Source organism: Oxyura jamaicensis, chromosome 15 (genome assembly GCF_011077185.1).
Source record: "Oxyura jamaicensis isolate SHBP4307 breed ruddy duck chromosome 15, BPBGC_Ojam_1.0, whole genome shotgun sequence".
NCBI lineage: Eukaryota > Metazoa > Chordata > Aves > Anseriformes > Anatidae > Oxyura > Oxyura jamaicensis.
The window spans coordinates 3,196,984-3,215,054 of NC_048907.1; the positions used below are offsets into that span (position 1 = coordinate 3,196,984).

The 18,071-nt window shown below is 52.8% G+C and overlaps 1 protein-coding gene across 2 annotated transcripts; it reads right to left on the reverse strand.

The window, feature by feature from the left end:
- Positions 1-3,723: 3,723 nt before the first annotated feature.
- On the reverse strand, positions 3,724-17,611 carry ABCB9 (ATP binding cassette subfamily B member 9). 2 transcript variants are annotated; one of them, XM_035340868.1, is made up of 12 exons: positions 17,487-17,610; positions 15,478-16,162; positions 15,033-15,147; positions 14,508-14,638; positions 12,937-13,142; positions 12,183-12,380; positions 10,474-10,602; positions 9,328-9,516; positions 8,558-8,731; positions 7,038-7,197; positions 6,506-6,642; positions 3,724-5,481 (listed from the first exon to the last, which is right to left on the reverse strand). In XM_035340868.1, the coding sequence occupies exons 1-12, from the start codon at positions 17,568-17,570 to the stop codon at positions 5,143-5,145; spliced, it is 2,547 nt and encodes an 848-aa protein (XP_035196759.1). In that variant the 5' UTR covers positions 17,571-17,610; the 3' UTR covers positions 3,724-5,142. The 2 variants fall into 2 exon arrangements, with proteins under 2 accessions (XP_035196759.1, XP_035196760.1); XM_035340869.1 differs by lacking the exons at positions 3,724-5,481; positions 6,506-6,642 and adding an exon at positions 6,685-6,954 and having other exon boundaries at positions 7,012-7,197; positions 17,487-17,611.
- Positions 17,612-18,071: the final 460 nt, after the last annotated feature.

Genomic DNA, 18,071 nt, shown 5'->3' on the forward strand with positions numbered 1-18,071 from the left:
AAGGAATGGATTATTTGAATTTATCAATGGTAAACAATATTCAATTAGCTAGAAGCCATATAATGCAGAACAATGAAGTCCTCAGAAAACACACAGGGAAAACAGAATTAATTTGTGCTCAAGTACAACATATATTGAAAATACCGTTTCTCCCTGTGTAGATAAATTTGCATTCTGGAGGTGCTGGAGAGGAGTGTCAATATTAAACATCTGGTCTGCTTTTTAGTACTCTGACCAGAATCTGCATGTGATTGGGAATTCAGGTTTGGCCAGAAAAACAACTGAGGTTGACAGACAAAATAGGGGTCAGCTGCTTTTGTATAATTACATATTCTACTTGGATAGGTTGGAAGGTGCCTTTCCCTTCAGCAGTCTTCACAAAAGATTAAGGTTTTGTGACAGCACATCACTTCGAGAGAATGTGAGGAATAGCAGATAAACTAGGATTTTAGGCTACAGGGATTATCAAATACTGCAACGCTGAGATTTATCAGCTGCCAAGCCCTGGATCCTCTTTACCTTTGCTAAAATCCTTTTGAAAGGTGACAGTACTCATGAATGTTAAAAATGTAAGCAGGCAAAGTACAGAAGCCAGGATTTCTTATTAGACGAGAAATAGAACAAAAACTCTGGGAAAACTACAGTGGAAGCCGTGTCATGGTGAATAAGAAGTCAGGCCACAGTCATGGGGAGAACTGGCATCCAGCCCAGTTTAAATTAAATGATAGTTGTATTTTATTATATATATATATATTATTTTTTTAAAAACCTGAGCCTGGATTTCCTTACATCACCTCATATCCCTTTACGGTCAGCAGCACTGTGCCCATACATATTTATTAGATTTAGACATATTTTGCAAGTCACCTTCACAACTTCTTTTCCTGGACAAACTGGTTGGTTACGTAGAGACTGAATTTGTAAGTCTAATCTTTGGAGTTTATTAACCCGTTTTAGTCTGGTTGCTCAATAGGTAGATAAGTTTTCAGGCTTCTTTGCAATTTCATTTCCCCATTGAAGTCCACACTTCGGTCTCAATTTCACAATTTAGAGATTCCTTCACACGTGAAGTGACCTCTATATCCAGCCTCCTGGGGGAGAAACAGCAGTTCTGCTGTTTGTACTGCTTTCATTTAGAGAGCCAGAGGCGTGAAACGAGCAGGTTTATACACCTGCATACACATTATTTGCCCTAAACTCCCAGTGACGCTAGAGGAAACAAGGCAGATGCTATTTCTCCTCCCCACACTAAGGTGCAGCTCCAAACCTGAACTGGAAGCACTCTGGGTGTTTATTTGCTTGTGGTATTTCCAGCTCTGCTGAAGGCCTAGAAAGCCCCGCCACTGAAACACACACAATTGCACATTGAGGCAGGGTTTGGGGTGCTGAGAGACAAGTTGTAGGAATAAATACAGCTATGTTTTTTTCCATTACACTGCATTTATATTTACCTTCTCTATGTAAATGTACAGGGGTAAATACATGTTGTTTGGGAATCGCTAAGACTGTAGGATCTGCTCTTGAACTTTGTCTTGGAGAAGGTTCTCCAATGTTTAAATCAAATAAAGCTGTGGTTATACTCATTACAGGGCATGGTTTGAGCTTATTAACTGTGAGGAAAACAACCTACCACGGAGCACAGAGCCAACCTTTGCCATCATCTGTGCTTTCAAATGACCATTTGCTTCCAACTCTGCCGTGACAGCCTTTAGTGTGCTCCACGAGTTAAGGTTTCAGAGAAACCCATCTGAGTTCCCTGTGGAGAAAAGACTCCCTTTCTAGAATAAACTTATCTGCCTTACTGTCATCCAGAAGTGCCTGAACAGACCTTATTTGTGTTCCCTTGTAAACATCAGCTCCAGGCAAACACACAGCCACAAAATATTACGTGTCAGGGTCTCAGAGGGAACAGCGGCCTTTTTCCCAGAACAGCCTGAAATTTGGATGCTGCACACAGGCTGCGAGGCCCAAGGACAAGGGCAGCTCCAGATACAGCACAGAAGGAACTGCCACTGCTGCACCAATACAGCCTCACTCTTGGGCCTTGCTTGGCCAACAGGCATCTCTGACACCGATTTTTACGTTACAGACAAACCCTGAAGAGGAGACAGTGCTCCTATGGAGACTTAGCACAGTGTTTGTTTGTGCTCATACTCTAATTTAGCTTTCCAAGTAAGTCTTTATGAGTTCAGGCACTTGGTTCCCACCCAAGGTTTCTTCTTCGGCTCCCTTGGGAGATCCAGGCCGTGCCTGAAAGAGAGCAAGAGGTCTGGAAAGAATGCTTTCAGCTGGACCAGACATGACACTCCTCATGAAAACAGATTGAAAAATGCTGAGCAAGTGACTTCTGCATACACAGAACTGCAGATGAATGCAGCACCCCCGCAAGGTAGGGGAGTCCCATCATAAAAAGAAGTCATAGCCGGAATTATTTTGTAAAGCAAGATTTTCTCTGCAGTTACAGGGTTTGTACAGCTTTGGGAACAGGGGCAGCAGACATGCCTGTATTACATTAGTATTGCTGGAGCCCTGGTAGTGTGTGGAGCTCCCACCACACTTCCAGGCCCTAAGAAAACCCTTACAGCTTCAGCACTCCAGCAGATCCACTTGTCACGTGCCAACAGCACAATAAAAGGACTTGTTCAGGCCCCAAGATGTAAAGCTCAGTGGAAAAGTAGCCTTGAGTTTTCTGGATGCAAAGGAGAGAATTCAGCACCTGTGGCAGTGAACAAAGTCAGGCCCTGTTATCAGCTTGGCTTGGTGCCACCACAGAGACAATCTGCCCATTCCAATTCCCTTTCAATTGAAGCTTTTCGGACCCGAACTGGGAGTACAATGCTGGGATTATCATCACAACAAGCTCGGAAAGCAGGGCTCCCTTCCCCGAATTCACTGTAGCCTTTGCAATGAAACTACTTCATGTGTATCCTCAGATTCTCCTTATTGCAGCACTGCCTGGGAGGGCACATACATCAGGATCTAATTTTCTTTTCTGCCATCTCATGTAATAATGAACAATGTCCTAACAGCACTTCCCGGGGTGCTGGCTTCCCTAATTCCCAGGTTACCTTACTTTATTTTTTTTTCCTTCCAGTTTTTCAATTAAGCAGCAATCAATTCCACTTCTACAATCTGCTGGCCACATTCTGCTCAGTCCCTGATTTAATTAACGCAGAATTAATCGCTTGCCTTCCAGCACTGGGAGGAACCCCCAACCTCTTCATACCCACGGTGAATATTGTCATCAGACAGGAACATACTGGCCACTTACTGAAATGGTGAGGAATGATTTCAGTGAGCTTTTGCAGCGTGATAGAGGTTTCCCAAGTGGAGGAAGGTAAGACAAAGAGAGCTCTCTTCCTTCTGAGCAGATTTTTATCCTATCACGAAAGCAAGCAGCTGAAAAGACTCCAGCCACAAAGCCCTGTGCTTTGAGAATGGGTCAGACTGCCTGTCCTTTTGTGTGAGACTGACTACCAGATGGGATCCGTGATGAAAACAAGTTCTTAAACAGGTTATACCTCGTGCTATGGTTGACGGCCATTATCAGACGCTGAAGGCTGTTACATACCTAATTCTCCGTAGGTACTTCTTGTTATTCCCCATGAGGGAATCAGAACATGTGTGGTACACAGCTGTAGCCATCCATCATCTCAGATGAACATTACCTTGAAAACCCAGATGTTTTGAATGCAAAAAAAAAACACCCCCCACTAGACTGGCTCAACGTTGAGTGGCAGAGGTAGTATTTTATTTTTTTTCTGAGCATCCCTCCTCAAGGACACTAAAGAGTTTGTAAAACATCACCAAACGAAAACAAAACAGTGCCAACTACAAAACTGTAAAACTGCCAAAAAGTAAAACACAGCAGCATTCAAATATTGAAAAACATGAGAGCTAAAGTGCTTGAGATCATTTCTTAACTATGCGCAGTCTGAGTCAATCTTTCCCACATAAAATCCAATGCTATTTTTCAATAGCATCTGCCTGGCTGCATAGGTTTCTTCACCAATCTATGGCAGCGTAACACTACTAAGCCAGAGCCATCGCACAAAAGGACTAGGAGCAACATCTTTCTTTCTTTCCCTCTTAGTAAAAGTTAATAAATAGTACTCATACAAACACATTTCACAGTTCAGGCAGTGGAAGCTTGACTTCCAGGAAAGTGACTGTACGGATTTCCCATGCAGTGAAATCACTCACATTGCCTGAAGCTGAACAAAGCTTTGGTGGGTTTTATAAAGTGCTGTCTTTCATTATTTTATGCCTGTCTTTAGTAGTGTTTTTTCAAACCAGCACCGGGGTTGTGAGTTTAAAAAAATACTGAAATAACAGACTGAATTTCAGTGGACACTGGAGCCAGACAGACATTGTACAGTGCACACAGAAATATAGTAATTAAAAAAATCCCTAACCCAATTATGGTAAAACTCTTCGTCCTTAAAAAGAAAACCAAACACCCACCAAGCACCAAGAGTAAATCTGAAAGCAACACCTGCCTCCTGGTCCCCTGGCTCATTCCAGGAAGGATGATTACTACATGAAACAAGCTCAGCAGCAATGGTTGTGAGCCTGAGCCTGCAGGCACTCAGTGCAAAACTCTCCCAGCATTCATGGAAGTGATCCCATTTTCCCCAGAGCCGAAGGGAGCTCCCTACAGACTTCAGCAGACTTTGGACTGACCCCATAGATTGACAGCAGGAGCAGGACCTTGTTTTACAGTCGCTGCTTTTCTACCCAGCCAAGAAAGCCACCCCCTGAAATTCCTGGAGGGGTTTTCAACCTTCCCCTCCATGCATGCATTTAACATCCAGTACAGTTAATAGCGGTTACACATGCATATCAATGGGAGAAAAGTCCCAGTCGAGAGGAATTACTGGTAGTAAGAAAAGAAACCCAGTAGAAATGCTGAGAATTGCTAAAGACCCAACTCCCAAGTTAGTTTCCCTGTTTAACCAGCAGGCGTCTGCCCACCGGGCTGTACTGCAGGAAGCTCTATAAGTGTGTGGTTTTGTGTGCACGGGTGCGTGGCGCACGCGGGATGGGCGAATGGGCGGCGTTGTGCGGCGTGCCGGCCTGTTGGCAAGCTGCCTCCTGCCTTGGCATCCCAGCAAGCGTCTCGAGCGCCGGCCCTCGCTGCTCTCACTTGTGAGCTGTGTTGTTATAATCGTCCTGCGCCATGGCCGGGAGGGAATGGTCTATCCTGAACTCTTCCTCCAGCCCACTGGGCGCCTTCGCTGAATCTCCCCGGGCTTCGGGTTGGTGGCCGCCCGTGCCGCCCGCCTCAAGCCCCAGGATCTGTCTCTGCACCAGCTTGGAATAAAGACCTCCTTCTTCCATCAGCTCCTTGTGTGAGCCCTGCTGCACCACGCGGCCCTTGTCCAGCACAATGATGTTGTGTGCCTTCTCCACAGTGCTCAGCCTGTGAGCTATGACGAGCACTGTGTGGTTCTGCAAGTCGCCGTAAATCGCCTGCTGAATCTGCGCGGGAGGAAAAGCTGTTAGCACACGAGCATCGCTGGCACCGCTTTGGGAGGGGAGAAGAGCAGCTTTGTGCCTCTGTGTTAAGAAATCTCTGAGCAGGAGGTTTGCTTTCCTCTGGCTACACAGAGGACACGAGAGCAGGACTCCCTGTAGCACTACCAGCACTGGCACATCCATCCTGGCTCTCACTGCTTAGCCACAAATCCTCTCAGTCCAGCCAGCTCACGGATGCGGTATGCATCCATCCACTGCCAGGAAAGGGCTAGGGTGGTTAAATGACAGGTCTGCTCTCGTTAGAGCTGGGATGCAAATAAAGGCCATGCAATGTTGGCACAGACTTCGGGAAGTTGATACCTGGGAAATGCAGCTGCCTAGAAAGGTGGGGCTGTTTCCTGGGAGGCTAACAAGGCAAACCAATAGAGCTGTTTTCCAGCCAAGAGACAGACAAAGGCACTAAGATCTGACGGCAGGCAGATGGCCACCTGTCAGATTGACACCCCCAGCTATCCAAAACCAGCTCAGGCCGGCATCAGATACCACATGCGGTGTTGAGGACAGTGCCCAGGCCTCAGCCCACAAGCAGCCCCGCAGGGTCAGACACTCACACTGATCCACACCGTGGGCTGGCAGCACTCAGCCTCCAGCACCAGGAGACCCATCCTCACACCAGCACTTAGATCTAGATTTTCCTTGTGAGGATGAATCAGGCAGGCCAAACTCTGCTGCTGGTAGAGCCGTTTGGTTGTCACATCCCAGCCAGATAAACCACAGCACTGCTCACAGAGAGCTCAGGGCCTTTCCTGCAAAGTATGGCTGGTTCGGTGCCTCAGCTGGGATTTCAGCTCGGGTCATCCTACCCTGCCTACTGCAGAACTATTTTTACAGTCTTCCTTTGTGTCTTGTCCCAAAAGGCTGCACGGTGTTGCTGTACGCCAGCTAACACTTTGCACACTTCAGCAGCTGGCAGGGATCCTGACCTGACAGGGCTTGGCAGGCCCCGACACCCGGGTCACCCACTCACCGCGTGTTCGCTCTCTGCGTCCAGCGCGCTCGTGGCTTCGTCCAGGATTAGGATGGGGGGCGTTCGGATCAAGGCCCTGGCAATTGCCACTCTCTGCTTCTGGCCACCCGACAGCTGAGCTCCTTTTTCGCCTGCCTCTGTTGGATTGAGAGAGAAGGGGGCAAAATAAAAATGAAGAGCTGCCCCCAAGTTCAGCGCCCAGCCAACAGCACCAGGGTGGTGGCACGCTTTGAACCAAAGACTGGGTAAGCGCTCCGGCTTCTGCTCACTTGGCAGAGCAGCTTAAATGTATTAAACAAGGCAAGGCTGCAGTCCTTCCCTCCAGCAGCAAGTTCTCCAAGTCCCAGGGTGTGAGGGACTGATGCTCATGGAAACAACCAAAGGAGGAAGTCCCCGAGCCTGGGACATCATCCAGGTCCCAGCTTCCCTCTTGCCCTGACCCACGGGGCTGCATTGCTGCTGTCTGCCCCTACAAGATAGGCTCTGGAAGCTGTGCAGTGAAGTCGCAGTGCAAACGGAGGGATGTCAGTACCTGTGTGGTAGCCGTCCTGTAGCTCCGTGATGAAGGCATGTGCATTAGCCTTCTGGGCAGCCTGAACAACCGACTCGAAGGAGGCCGAAGCTAAGCCGTAGGAAATATTATCAGCAATGGAGCGAGCAAATAGCACCGGCTCCTGGCTCACCAAGGAGATCTGCAGAAAGGAAGAGAAGAACAGGCGGTTGGAGCTGGAGACACAGCATCTGACGTCTCTGATCATCAGCATTTGTTCCTGCCAGGTAAGGACTCGAGTGGGCAGAGCCCCACCATTAAACTGAGACACAGAAATGCCTCAACGTGAGCTTCCAGCGACGCTGGTACTGACAGGGTGCTGGGAGGCTATTGCATAGGAAAGAAAATGCATGCAGTGCTGCTATTTTGGCACCTGGTATGGGCACCCCCTGTCCAGCACCCTGCTGTGGGTTTTTGCTCCAGGCCCATCATTCCCAGTACTGTCTGCTCTTCCCAGTATGGGAAACCAGTTGCTGGGACAAGGCAGGCTGGACAGACCTTCTCCCAAAGTCTTGCTAATTTCCCGTTCAAGGCTAGTTGTCCCAGATGGGCCCTGTGCATAAGCCCTCCTGCGCTTTTTAATCCAAAATTAGGAAGTTCTGGACATAGCTGATGCAATTCCTTAATTGCTTAGCAACGGTCTCCCTGCCCTACTGTACAGCCATTGCTGCTCACTCTCAAATTCAGCCTTTGTTAAACAGTCTATATTGAAATAAATTGAACCCTCCAAATTATTGCTCAGAACAGGACGTGAAGAGAGCCAGCAGGATACGGTCATATTTTAATTGACTTCTCCCCATGCTCCTAACACCACACCAGGCCTTCTAAGCTGAAAGACTTGCTTGTCTTTTAGTTTTCACTCAGTACAGGCAGGGAATGTAAATTAGTCACACTGACTTTGGCTTTCCAGCCTGCTTCTGATCAATTGTTTTCAGGTTTTCCTGCTGACTCGCGAGGCCATTCACTCTGGGGGCAAACAAAGCGGGCAGTTACTTGCAGAGGGGATGGAGACTGATCTGTGCTGACACGCAGACAAGAGCCTAGGGGCCCGGACCCCTCTCCTGGGCAAAGCACCCAGCCCCTCCACCGCTCCCGCTGCTGCTGCTGGCATCTTGAGCAGTTTAAAGCCCAAAATCTCATCTGAGAATTACTTTAAGGTCTTAAGGTGGAACATGCTGGAGGACTGTAAAACACTTCTTCCAAACTCAGCTTAGACTAATTAATCAAACAATGAAAAAACTGTATTTCTAATGGGTTGGCCAAACAAATACAAAACAAAACATGTTGCTTGTTCTGGTTTTGGAAGACTTCCCCTTAGCCACAAACTGATGGCTGCCCCTTTCCCTTCTGCCCCCACAAATGGACTAAATCTGTTTGCTGGACCACCTCCAGCTTCCCGGACATTTTGGAGGTTGCCAGCTCAAATCCACATGCAACACTGCCATCCATCCCCTCCGACCACGGCAGGCGCTAGCTAGAATACACGTAGCAGTCGCTCGTACCACTGAGTGCAGGTACTTGTGATCGTACATGTTAATGGGACGCCCGTCAAGCAGCACCTGCCCGTCTTGCAGAGGGTAGAAGTTCTCCAGGATGTTGACGCAGGAGCTCTTCCCGCTGCCCGACGGGCCCACCAGCGCCGTCACTTTGCCGGGGTGCAGGGTGAAGGACACGTTCTGCAACATGGATGGGAGAGTGTGGTCAGGTGCTGGTCTTCACTGGGGTCCTGGGGCAGTGGTTTGGGCACTGTGCAGGGGATTTAGCCAAATTGTGCCCCCCACCTCGATGGCAACCTGCTTCAGCCATCTAGCCTGCAAAAGACTAGTTATTTGCTTCTCCTCCCAGCTCCCTTCCTCTGAGGAAGCAAGAATCCTGCAAACTCGCTTTGAATTTGCCTGCTTGCGTGGCAAGACCTCCAAAAACTGCACAGCTTTGCTGCCTCACCCTGCCCTGTGACCCCAGCCCCTCTCTCACATGGAAGCAGCTTGAGACAACTTGGCACAAAGCCCTGCACCACGCTGACGTGTTCCATGTCTGAGCTGGGAACAAGGGTGTTATTAATAAAACCCCTTCCCTGTAAGGAAAGCCAGCTCTAGACACCCACTGTTCATTATGATCTGCTTGCCAGCATGCCACTGAGCCTGCCTTTATGCATCTCCAGGAGGGCAGCTGACCTTCCCTGTGGGCTAGGGATCAATTATTGTCGTGACAAAGGAATATCGCGATAGAAATATCCTCCCGATGGGGAGCTCTCTGCACTGGTGGGGCTCACCTGGAGGACCTGCGTGGCGGAGCGAGTGCGGTAGGAAAACGTCACGTTTCTGAACTCCACCTTCCCATCCACGTGGTCCGGGGCCAGTGACCCGTCATTCACCATCGTTGGCTTGCGGTCGATGAACTCGAACACCTTCTCAGCAGCTCCCACTCCCTGCATCAGGCCGCTGTAGACGGAGCCCACGGACTGGAAGGGAAGAGGCAACGATGAAACCCTCTCACGTGATGGAAACAGCAATCACGGCCACTCGTAAGGAGAGCGGTCAAAGTATTCGCAAATCCATCATCTGACGTTAGAGGCAGACAGAGAAAGCTCTTACCCCCACCCAAGGTTTATTCCTCTATGGAATAATGCCCCATCATGCTGGCCCTTCTCACTGTTAAACCCAGAATTGCTGAACAGCCTGTACTGCAACTGCCCCTCCCATCAGAGGAAAAAAACCCAAACCATACGAAACACACACCAAAACCACAGCCTGGAAACACCACCGGAGCCTGCAGTTATCAGCACAGATGGTGAGAGCTGGGCGAGCTGTCTCCGGCTCTGCTCTGTCACTGAAGCACCGCTGAAACCGAGCTTGGCGGTGAGGAAACCTGGACTTGCTAATTTCTGCCTCAATTAGCCAAACTGACACCTTGGCGAGGGGGAAGCAGCCCTGGGTGGGCTCCACCATCCCACCCACAATCCCAGCTTGCTAACCTGCTGCCAACGCAGCAGCTTGCAGCCTGTTCCAGGGAAGTTAAAAAAAGAAGAAAAAAAAGAAGAGTAATGTAATTAAGCTCTTAATGAACCCTGAAATTTAACAGGCAGCCGCACAATCTCTGCATCCTTCATACCAGGAAACGTGCTTGGGAGGCAGCCAGGACTCCCCCGTTCAGCGGGGCCAGCCCAAAATTTTGGTGCTGATTGCCTTATTGGTGCTGAGCTCCTCTGGGTCTTTTCAGGTGTCTCGGCATTAGCCGTGGCTGTATCTGTGGGGCCACAGTGGGATGGGAGCAGGGAGCAGAGGGCACGCAGGTGGGCAAAGCCACCCGTGTGGTAGGGCAGGCAACACCGCGTCTAGTCCTGCAACTGCAGGGACTGGGAACACCTGGAAGACAAATATCACCTTGATACGGGGTGTCCCAGAGGGGTCAGACTCACCTCCATGCAGTCTCCCAAGACGAACTCATAAATGATGAAGGATATCAGGTTTCCGCTCGTCATTTGCCCAGAGATCACGAGGTGCCCGCCGTAGTAAAGGATGCTGACCTGGACCACCAGGAGGGTCAGCTGAAAGCAAGCAAACACCCCCAAATCAGCAAGGACAACCGGTGTTTCGGTGTCGCTGTAGTTACCCACACAACAGCCCACAACTCAGGAGCTGACATTTATTCTGTGAGCCCCAAACCAAGCATCCTCGCAGCGCGTGGCTGACAGCAGTGAGGATGGATATGAGAAGGGAAAAACAACTCAGGTACTGGGCTGGGGTCTTCCAACAAAGCAGGAGTCAAGAGGAACAACAGCCAAGGAGGCAGAATTTATCCGAAATAAAAGTGCCTCATGGATGTCTCTTGGACTAACATCCTCAAGGATAATAATCCACGCTTGACTTACCCAACACATGCAGTCACCTCGCCACTAAAATAAACTGTTACGTGACTGTGACACATTTTAATTTAGAGCACCGAACCAAGCCAAGAGTTAACGCACCAAATCCCTGCATCCACAAGTCCCTGCAGCTCAGCCTCAGCTCTCGCTTGAGATCGGTGTGTGGGGGTGCCACCTACAGAGACAGCTCAGCCCTGATGTGACAGATAACAGCCCCGTGCCTTTAGTCAGCCTGTTTCTTTCCACGCAATGCCCAGTGCTCTGCGCAACGTTTGTCACGCAGGCTGCTACAGGATTACACGAACATCCAGAGCCTTCCCAGGACCACAGGCGGTGGGAAGGGCTGCTGGCTATAAATTCACTCACGGGGAAATACTGGGGAAAAGTTCCTTTTCTCTCCACCAAGATCTGACCTTAAGATCCTCAGTTTCCTCTGAGAAAGGCTCCGCTAGGGCTGTGCTAAATCTGTCAGCTTCTTTTTTACGTGAGCCCCACAGGAGCAGTTTTGATGGTTTTGGACTCCTTTGACTCAGCGGGATCTGTTCTGACCCAGTTCTTGCCGCTGCCTTCACCTGGATGTGCGGGAACAATGCTAGAAATGCTCTGATTTTGCTTCCAGCCTTGGGAACCCGCAAGCCTCCCACAGCTGTACGAGGGCGTCGTACCTCAAAAAACCTTTCAGCAGCATCCCTGAACGCGCGTGGGTAAGGGCAGCCCGACACGAGGGCTTTGTGCTGCCTTAGCAGCCGATGCAGAAGCCCAGGACCATCTGGTCCCAAGCAATGAGAAACCACTTTGCAAAAAAAATAAAAATAAAACACAACACACACACAAAAAAATCAGCAGCCTCCCCTCGCCACTGCCCCCACACAGATCTCTGTTTCTGAGCAGAGGCTCAACCAACGCAGCGGCTGCTTCCTGGCTGGAGCAGCCGGAGATGAGCTGGCACAGGCATGCAATGCAGCAGCCCAAAAACACGGGGTTTTCCACGACCTTGAGCAGTTATCAGTGATATTTTTATTTACAGGAGAAGGCAGACTGTTCAGCGGCATGATGCAACGCTGCCCTAAGGGGGAACGGAACGTATTTTTGATGAGTTAAAAAAAAAATAATAATTAAAAAAGTATCAAGAGATGGTGGTTTACTGGCAGCAGACACCAAGGCTGGGCTCATCCCACAAAGCTCTCTGAAAGCACGGAGCAGCCACCACGCGTGGTTTGTCACCTGATGTCCCCTGCCCGTCCCTAGTGCCGGCCACCTACCCCGCTGGACCACACGTAGTAGGTGTAAGCCAGGGCCTCCCGCTTGTTCAGCTTGTACACCTGCTGCAGCTTCTGCCAGTACACGTTGGCCTCTGCCTCCTCGTTTGCAAAGCTGCGGACGGTCTTCATGGCAGAGATGGTCTCCTCGGCGGTGTTGTTGGCCTTGGCCAGGGCATTCTGCACGTCCTTGGAGAGTTTCTGCAGGGAGAAGAAGCAGAGGGAGCTCAGCACACGCCCAGCTGCCTGCAGCACCTCTCTCAGGCTCAGGAGAGGACAAAGTGACATTTTCCAAGGCCATGGACCGAGCCAAGGCTGAGCACTGGGACGTATCCCCCACCTTGGGACAGTGGGGGCGTGTGGTGCTGGACTCACGTGGGCCACAGGCCATGGCGTGAACCATGGGGGACAGACCTTGGCATACAAAGGGAGCTTGGGGCTAGATTTAACCCTCCACCCAAGTCACTCCAAGGGCAGAGGAGAAGACAGACAGCATGTGAATGAGCAGGCACATATGGGACATCTCATGGCCAAGCTACCTCTCCTGTCAGCTCCTGAGCACGAAGGGAACAGCCAAGCCTACGCTCATCTGCCCACGTAGATGTAATGCTGCCCTCCTGCCCCCACTGCAGGCAGCAAAACACCCAAGTATCAATCCCTCCAGCTCCAAGGCCGCCCACAATCCCCACAACAGCTTCCCAAGGGGACCAGCCCAGCATCATGGCACACGACAGCCACAGCAGCCCCTCCTGCCTACCTTGTAGTACTTGCCGTAGACGTCAGACACCAGCATGATGATGGGGAAGCCCATGAAGGTGACGAGCGAGAGCTTCCACGAGAGGCTGAACATGAAGAAGATCACCCCTGTGGCCTTCACGACGTTGCGCAGGAAGATGTTGATGTTCTGGGAGACCAGGTCGCTCACGATGGTCGTGTCCGATGTCAGGCGGGAGATGACGTCCCCTGCAGGAACGAGGGGTTGGGGAAGGGAGAGCGGGGACACGTCACCGTGGCAGGTCGCTGCCTGGCCGTGTCCCATGTCCCATGCCATGGGCCGAGGCCACACGTGGCAGCCCTGGCAGATGGAGCTCCTCATCCAGCCCAGGCCCTGGCTGGGGTCTGCCGAGCAGCATGGAAGGAGATAGCTCTGCTGTTGTGGACGTGAAGCAAAGCAGAGGAGCTCAGGCTGCTGGATGCACAAGGGACATGAAATGCATCCAAAAGCACAAAGTATATCCTCGTGTCACTCAGGACATCTGCAGAACAAAGGGGACTGACTCCGCACTATACCCTGGAGGGCACCCCGTGGGCACACAGACTGCCTCGTGGGTGCATCGTGGGTGTTGGCTGGGCTGAACACCCCTCTGGAGCTGTCACCACAGCCCCCAGCTCATTTCTGAATGATGCCAGGAGCCCTCCACGAGCCTGCCAGGGACTGCTGGCACCCTTCCCTGCTGTCCTCGCAGGACCAGAAGCACTCCTGGCACAGCACGCCCCGCAGAGCACGAGGCAGCTTTGGGTTTAGCTGTGTGTCCTGCAGCCTGGAGGAGGCCCAAGTGACCTGGAGGATGTGGGTGCGGCGACTAAGGACAAAGCTCCTGCAGCGGAGATGAACATTAAAGAGCCAGCAACCACCACCCTGAATTTCTAAGTACTTGGCCTGCCTTCGAGTGCAGCCAGGGCCGAATCCCTGTACTGAGCAGCTGCTAGTCCAGGGTTACTGGATCCCACTTCCAATAACATCTCCAGTGTCCTCGGCCACCAGGGCAGCTTGCAGCGATTGCTAAATACGGCGGTAACCTCAAAACTAAAAATATCGCCGGGAAGAAATTAAGTGTGGGAAAAGTTGCAGCCCACTGGGACCACGCCAGAATGACACAGCCAGGGACGGGACTGAGTGGCAAGCTGGGAAAGCCACAAGCAAGCACAGCAAGCTTTACACGCCCGAGGCTTCCAGTGGAGCAGAGCTGGACGGCAGCTGATCAGTGGGAAGGGAGGCGCAGGAAGGGGAAAGGAGGTGTTTGGGGGATGAGATGGCCAGAGATGGATGTGTCAGCCTCAGGGCCGCTGGATGTCAGGCTGGTCAGTGGCAGTGACATCCTCAAGGTGCTGGGATATCCCGACTCCATGGCAGGGAGGTACCCAAAAGGTTGAAAAAGTAAAATGAAAAAAATAGCTTTCTATCCCCATTTCTAAACGCAGGAATTTGGGTGCCATCTCCAGCTACTGACAGCTACTTGCCAGGAGGGCAAACCAAGGGGAAAAAAATACCGCAGGCTGGGACGGGATGGAGGGACAAGAGCAAACCCAGGGGAAAGGGGAACCCACCTGTGCGATTCTCATCAAAGAAACTCATCTCCTGGGACACCAGCGACCTGAAGAGGCAGTTGCGGAGGCGGATGTTCAGCCTTGCAAATATGAGCGTAAAAACGCCGCCCCGGATACCTGCGGCAAATGAGCTAATTGCAGATAAGAAACGTTATAGACCAGTGGACACGAAACCCACTCCTCAGCAACACAAACACACCAATGCCCACGCCGAGGGCTTGGGCAATGCTGTGCCGGTACATTTTTCCACCCCGGGAAATGATGGTTTTACCGGCCCATGCCTCCACGGGGCGCTACCAGGAGGGGACACCGGTCCTAACCCTAGCAATGACACCCATCAGGATGGGACACGGTGCTGCCAGGACAGCCTTCCCTGGGGGGCCTGTTCCCCGTGCCTGCTCCTGCTCCCCCACCATGGGCAGATGGACATGGAGGGCTATGCGATGGCCTCCCCACCACCACCACCACGGTCTCGCAGCGCCGCGAAGCCAAAGTGCATCCCTGGGCTCCAGCCCCTGCGATTACCTTCCTATGGCGAGCAGCGACATGACCAGCACCGCCGTGGAGAAGCGGTCCATGCTCTTCTGCACCACGATGCCGTCGATGGCCAGCCCCGTGTAGTAGGGCAGGAAGGTCTCTCCTGCACAGGAGCACAGGATGAAAGGTTACAGACCCACCACACGCAAGACCAGCACAGGACCTGTAATCCCAGCCACGAAGGACAATCCCATCCCCACCATGGAGATACTTGTACCTCACATGAGATGTACCAGGAGGCACAGCTCTCAGTAGCACACAGAGATGTCCCATTTCCCATTGCATTTTATTCTCCACTGTCCATTTTTGCCCTATTTAATTCTTCCCCCAGCCCATTTAGGAGGTGCCACGTGCCACTGAGCCCCCCACATGGCTCCTTCCCTCCCGACGAGGGGCAGAGCACCCCATGGCCCCCTCCAGCCCCTTCGCTCACCCAGTGCGGCCACAAGGAGGAAGAAGGAGGCGATGCCCAGGAAGAAGGCGTCCGGCTTGGTGTACGACAGCAGCTTGTGGATGGTGGGACCCGCCGCCTCCTCCCTCTTGTCCCGCGGGGCGTCGCAGCTCTCCTCCGCCTCGGTGCGGGACTCGGAGCCAGGCCCCAGCGCCTCGCGGGAGGACGTCACGCAGGCCAGCAGCTGCCACAGCCCGAAGGTGGCCGCCAACGCCACGTAGGTCCAGGCAAAGAGCCCCCAGAACCACGGGTCCTTGATGGTCCTGCGCACCTCCGAGTAGAGCAGCAGCTTCACCATCATGTAGATGCCCATGAGGAGGCAGACGACGGCGATGAAGGTCCGCGAGGCCCTGAGGCGCCGTGGGCCGTAGGCCGTGTTGGTGGCCACTCCGATGGCGGCCCCCAGCAGCACGCAGCTGCGGTAGAGGCAGCCCCCCCAGACGTCCAGCAGCGAGTTGAAGATGTTGAAGTGCCGCAGGTCCTGCAGGATGTCCCGGCCGCCCCGGCCGTGGGCGTAGAGCAGCGTGGTGACCGCCACATCAGCCCCGCTCAGCGCCAGCGTGCTGGCCACCGCCTTCCAGGCACGCATCCTCCCGGCCGGGCTGGGAGCCACCGAGGCGGTGGGGGGACGGTCCTTAGTGCAGGAAGGACATGGCCACGGTGTCCTCTGCGTGGGGTGAGAAGAAGGGGATGGGGTTGGTGTTCGCCACCGGGAGGTGGTGGGGAAAGGGGAGCAGGCCACGTGAGCCACCCAGCATCCTGATCCCAAACGCCGCTATCTGTTCCTTCGTCCCCTCCTTTTTCCCTCTGTACATGCTCCAAGATATTTTGTATAATTGGAAGCCCAAATGAAGACAAATTCCCCCTCCCAGATGTCTCCATCCATCCTAAATCCTGAGCCTGAAACCTGCCCTCGCATCTCAGTGGGAAACTTCATCCTCGCTCGCTGTGATGGCCCCAGGCCCGCCCCAGGGTCCCAGCTGGGCGATGATGGGACACGGGGACAGGACCACAGGTCCAGGACATCTGTGCAGCGCTTGTGTCCTGCGCTATGGAGCCGTGTAGTTACTGAACCCAGACATTTGGGACCTGAGGGTCCCTCCCTGCTTTCTCTGGGAGGGAGCTGAAATCAAGCACTTGATCAAAACCCTACTGAAACCGTATCAAAGCAGAAGGGAGAGCAACTCTGCTTTGTAACAGCTTCTCCTCTTAGAAAACCAACAAAAAAAAAAAAGCATTATCTTCAAAAAATGCATCATCAGTGATCTCTTGAGGTCCCTTCCAACCCTACAATTCTGTGATTACAGCTCCAGCAGCCACGGCATCCTCCCAAAAAAACATTTGGGGCAACCCTCCGAACATGCTGCATAAAATTCAGAGGCATGCAATAAAAAAATCGCGAGGGAAAACTACAAAGCAGCAGGAAACCCACACCCTCATCCCACGGGAGAGGGAGGCTCCGAGGCGGGACACCGCCCTTGCTGCCATGCGTGGCTCCGACCCCACGCAGGGACGCATGGGACTGGCTCAGAAGTGATATAAAAAGCAGTAAAAAAATAAAAAAGCGGGACTTCCTCCTGCCCACCTGTGCCATGCCCAGAGGTGCTGGGCTTCAGGACGAGGCAGCGTGACCGATCCACGCGAAAGCAGCCCCGTGGAGCAAGGAAGGGCCGTACAAAGACCCCCCGCGATGCGTGGGCACCGGGACCTTGCGGGGTCCACGGAGAGCTCTCCGTGGACCCGCAACGCCCCGGTGCCCGTGGATGGGGTCTTGCCCCATCCCAGCCCCCTGCATCCCCCCACCCCACCTACCCGCACAACCCACGCAGGCAGCTTTTCCCCGAGCCGCGCCCCCTTTTCCCAACAACCACCACCTCCGGCCATCCCTCCGTGCTCCGGCCATTCCGCAAAAAAAACAAAACCCGGCGCGGAGCCCCAAAAACCCTCCCAAATCCCCTCCCCACGCAGCGCGCCCCTGCCCCGCTCCCTACCTGCGGCGGCTCCGGCGCCGGCGCGCCCGCTGCGGGAGAAGGTCGTGGGTGGGCGGGGCTTATCCCACCAAGCCACGCCCACATGCACTTAGCCACGCCCCCTCGCTGCGGCTCTTTCCCGCCGGCGCCACCGTGCGCCGGGAACGGGGTGACCAAGGGGGGGGGGGGGGACACACAGGTGTCGCCGTCCTGTGTCACCCCCCGTGTCCCCCAGCCCTGCACCGCCTTGGCCAGGGCAGCCTCAGGGCCCCGCCCCGCCCCGCCCCCTGCAACAGTTCACAGAATTTATTTTGTTCGGGTAGGAAATAAGAGGGAAAAGATGAAAAGGTCCTAAACCAGGCTTGGTGGCGTTTTATATTGACCCCAAGTCCAAGGAAACGTCAAACCCGGCTTGACAGGGCTTTAAATTAACCCCTAATCATTAACCCCTACTACAAGGAGTGCTACGAGCAGTCCGTTTTCAAGAAACCCGGCTTATAAATGTTTTTGTCTTCAAGCCCAGACAAGCTTGAGCCAGCCAGAGGGCTGCCAGCGCTCGGCCTCTTCCCTGCTCAGCACCCAGGTGGGTGACAAGTGACACCAGGG

Bases quoted from the DNA above. Each gene is read 5' to 3' on its own strand.
- ABCB9 (XM_035340868.1), bottom strand. From the start codon at position 17,570: ATGTGGGCGTGGCTTGGTGGGATAAGCCCCGCCCACCCACGACCTTCT. The intron at 15,148-15,477 runs GTGAGCGAAGGG...GCTCCTGTGCAG, and splicing joins CCTCCTTGTGGCCGCACTGG to GAGAGACCTTCCTGCCCTAC. The intron at 14,639-15,032 runs GTAATCGCAGGG...ATCTGCAATTAG, and splicing joins TCGCTGCTCGCCATAGGAAG to CTCATTTGCCGCAGGTATCC.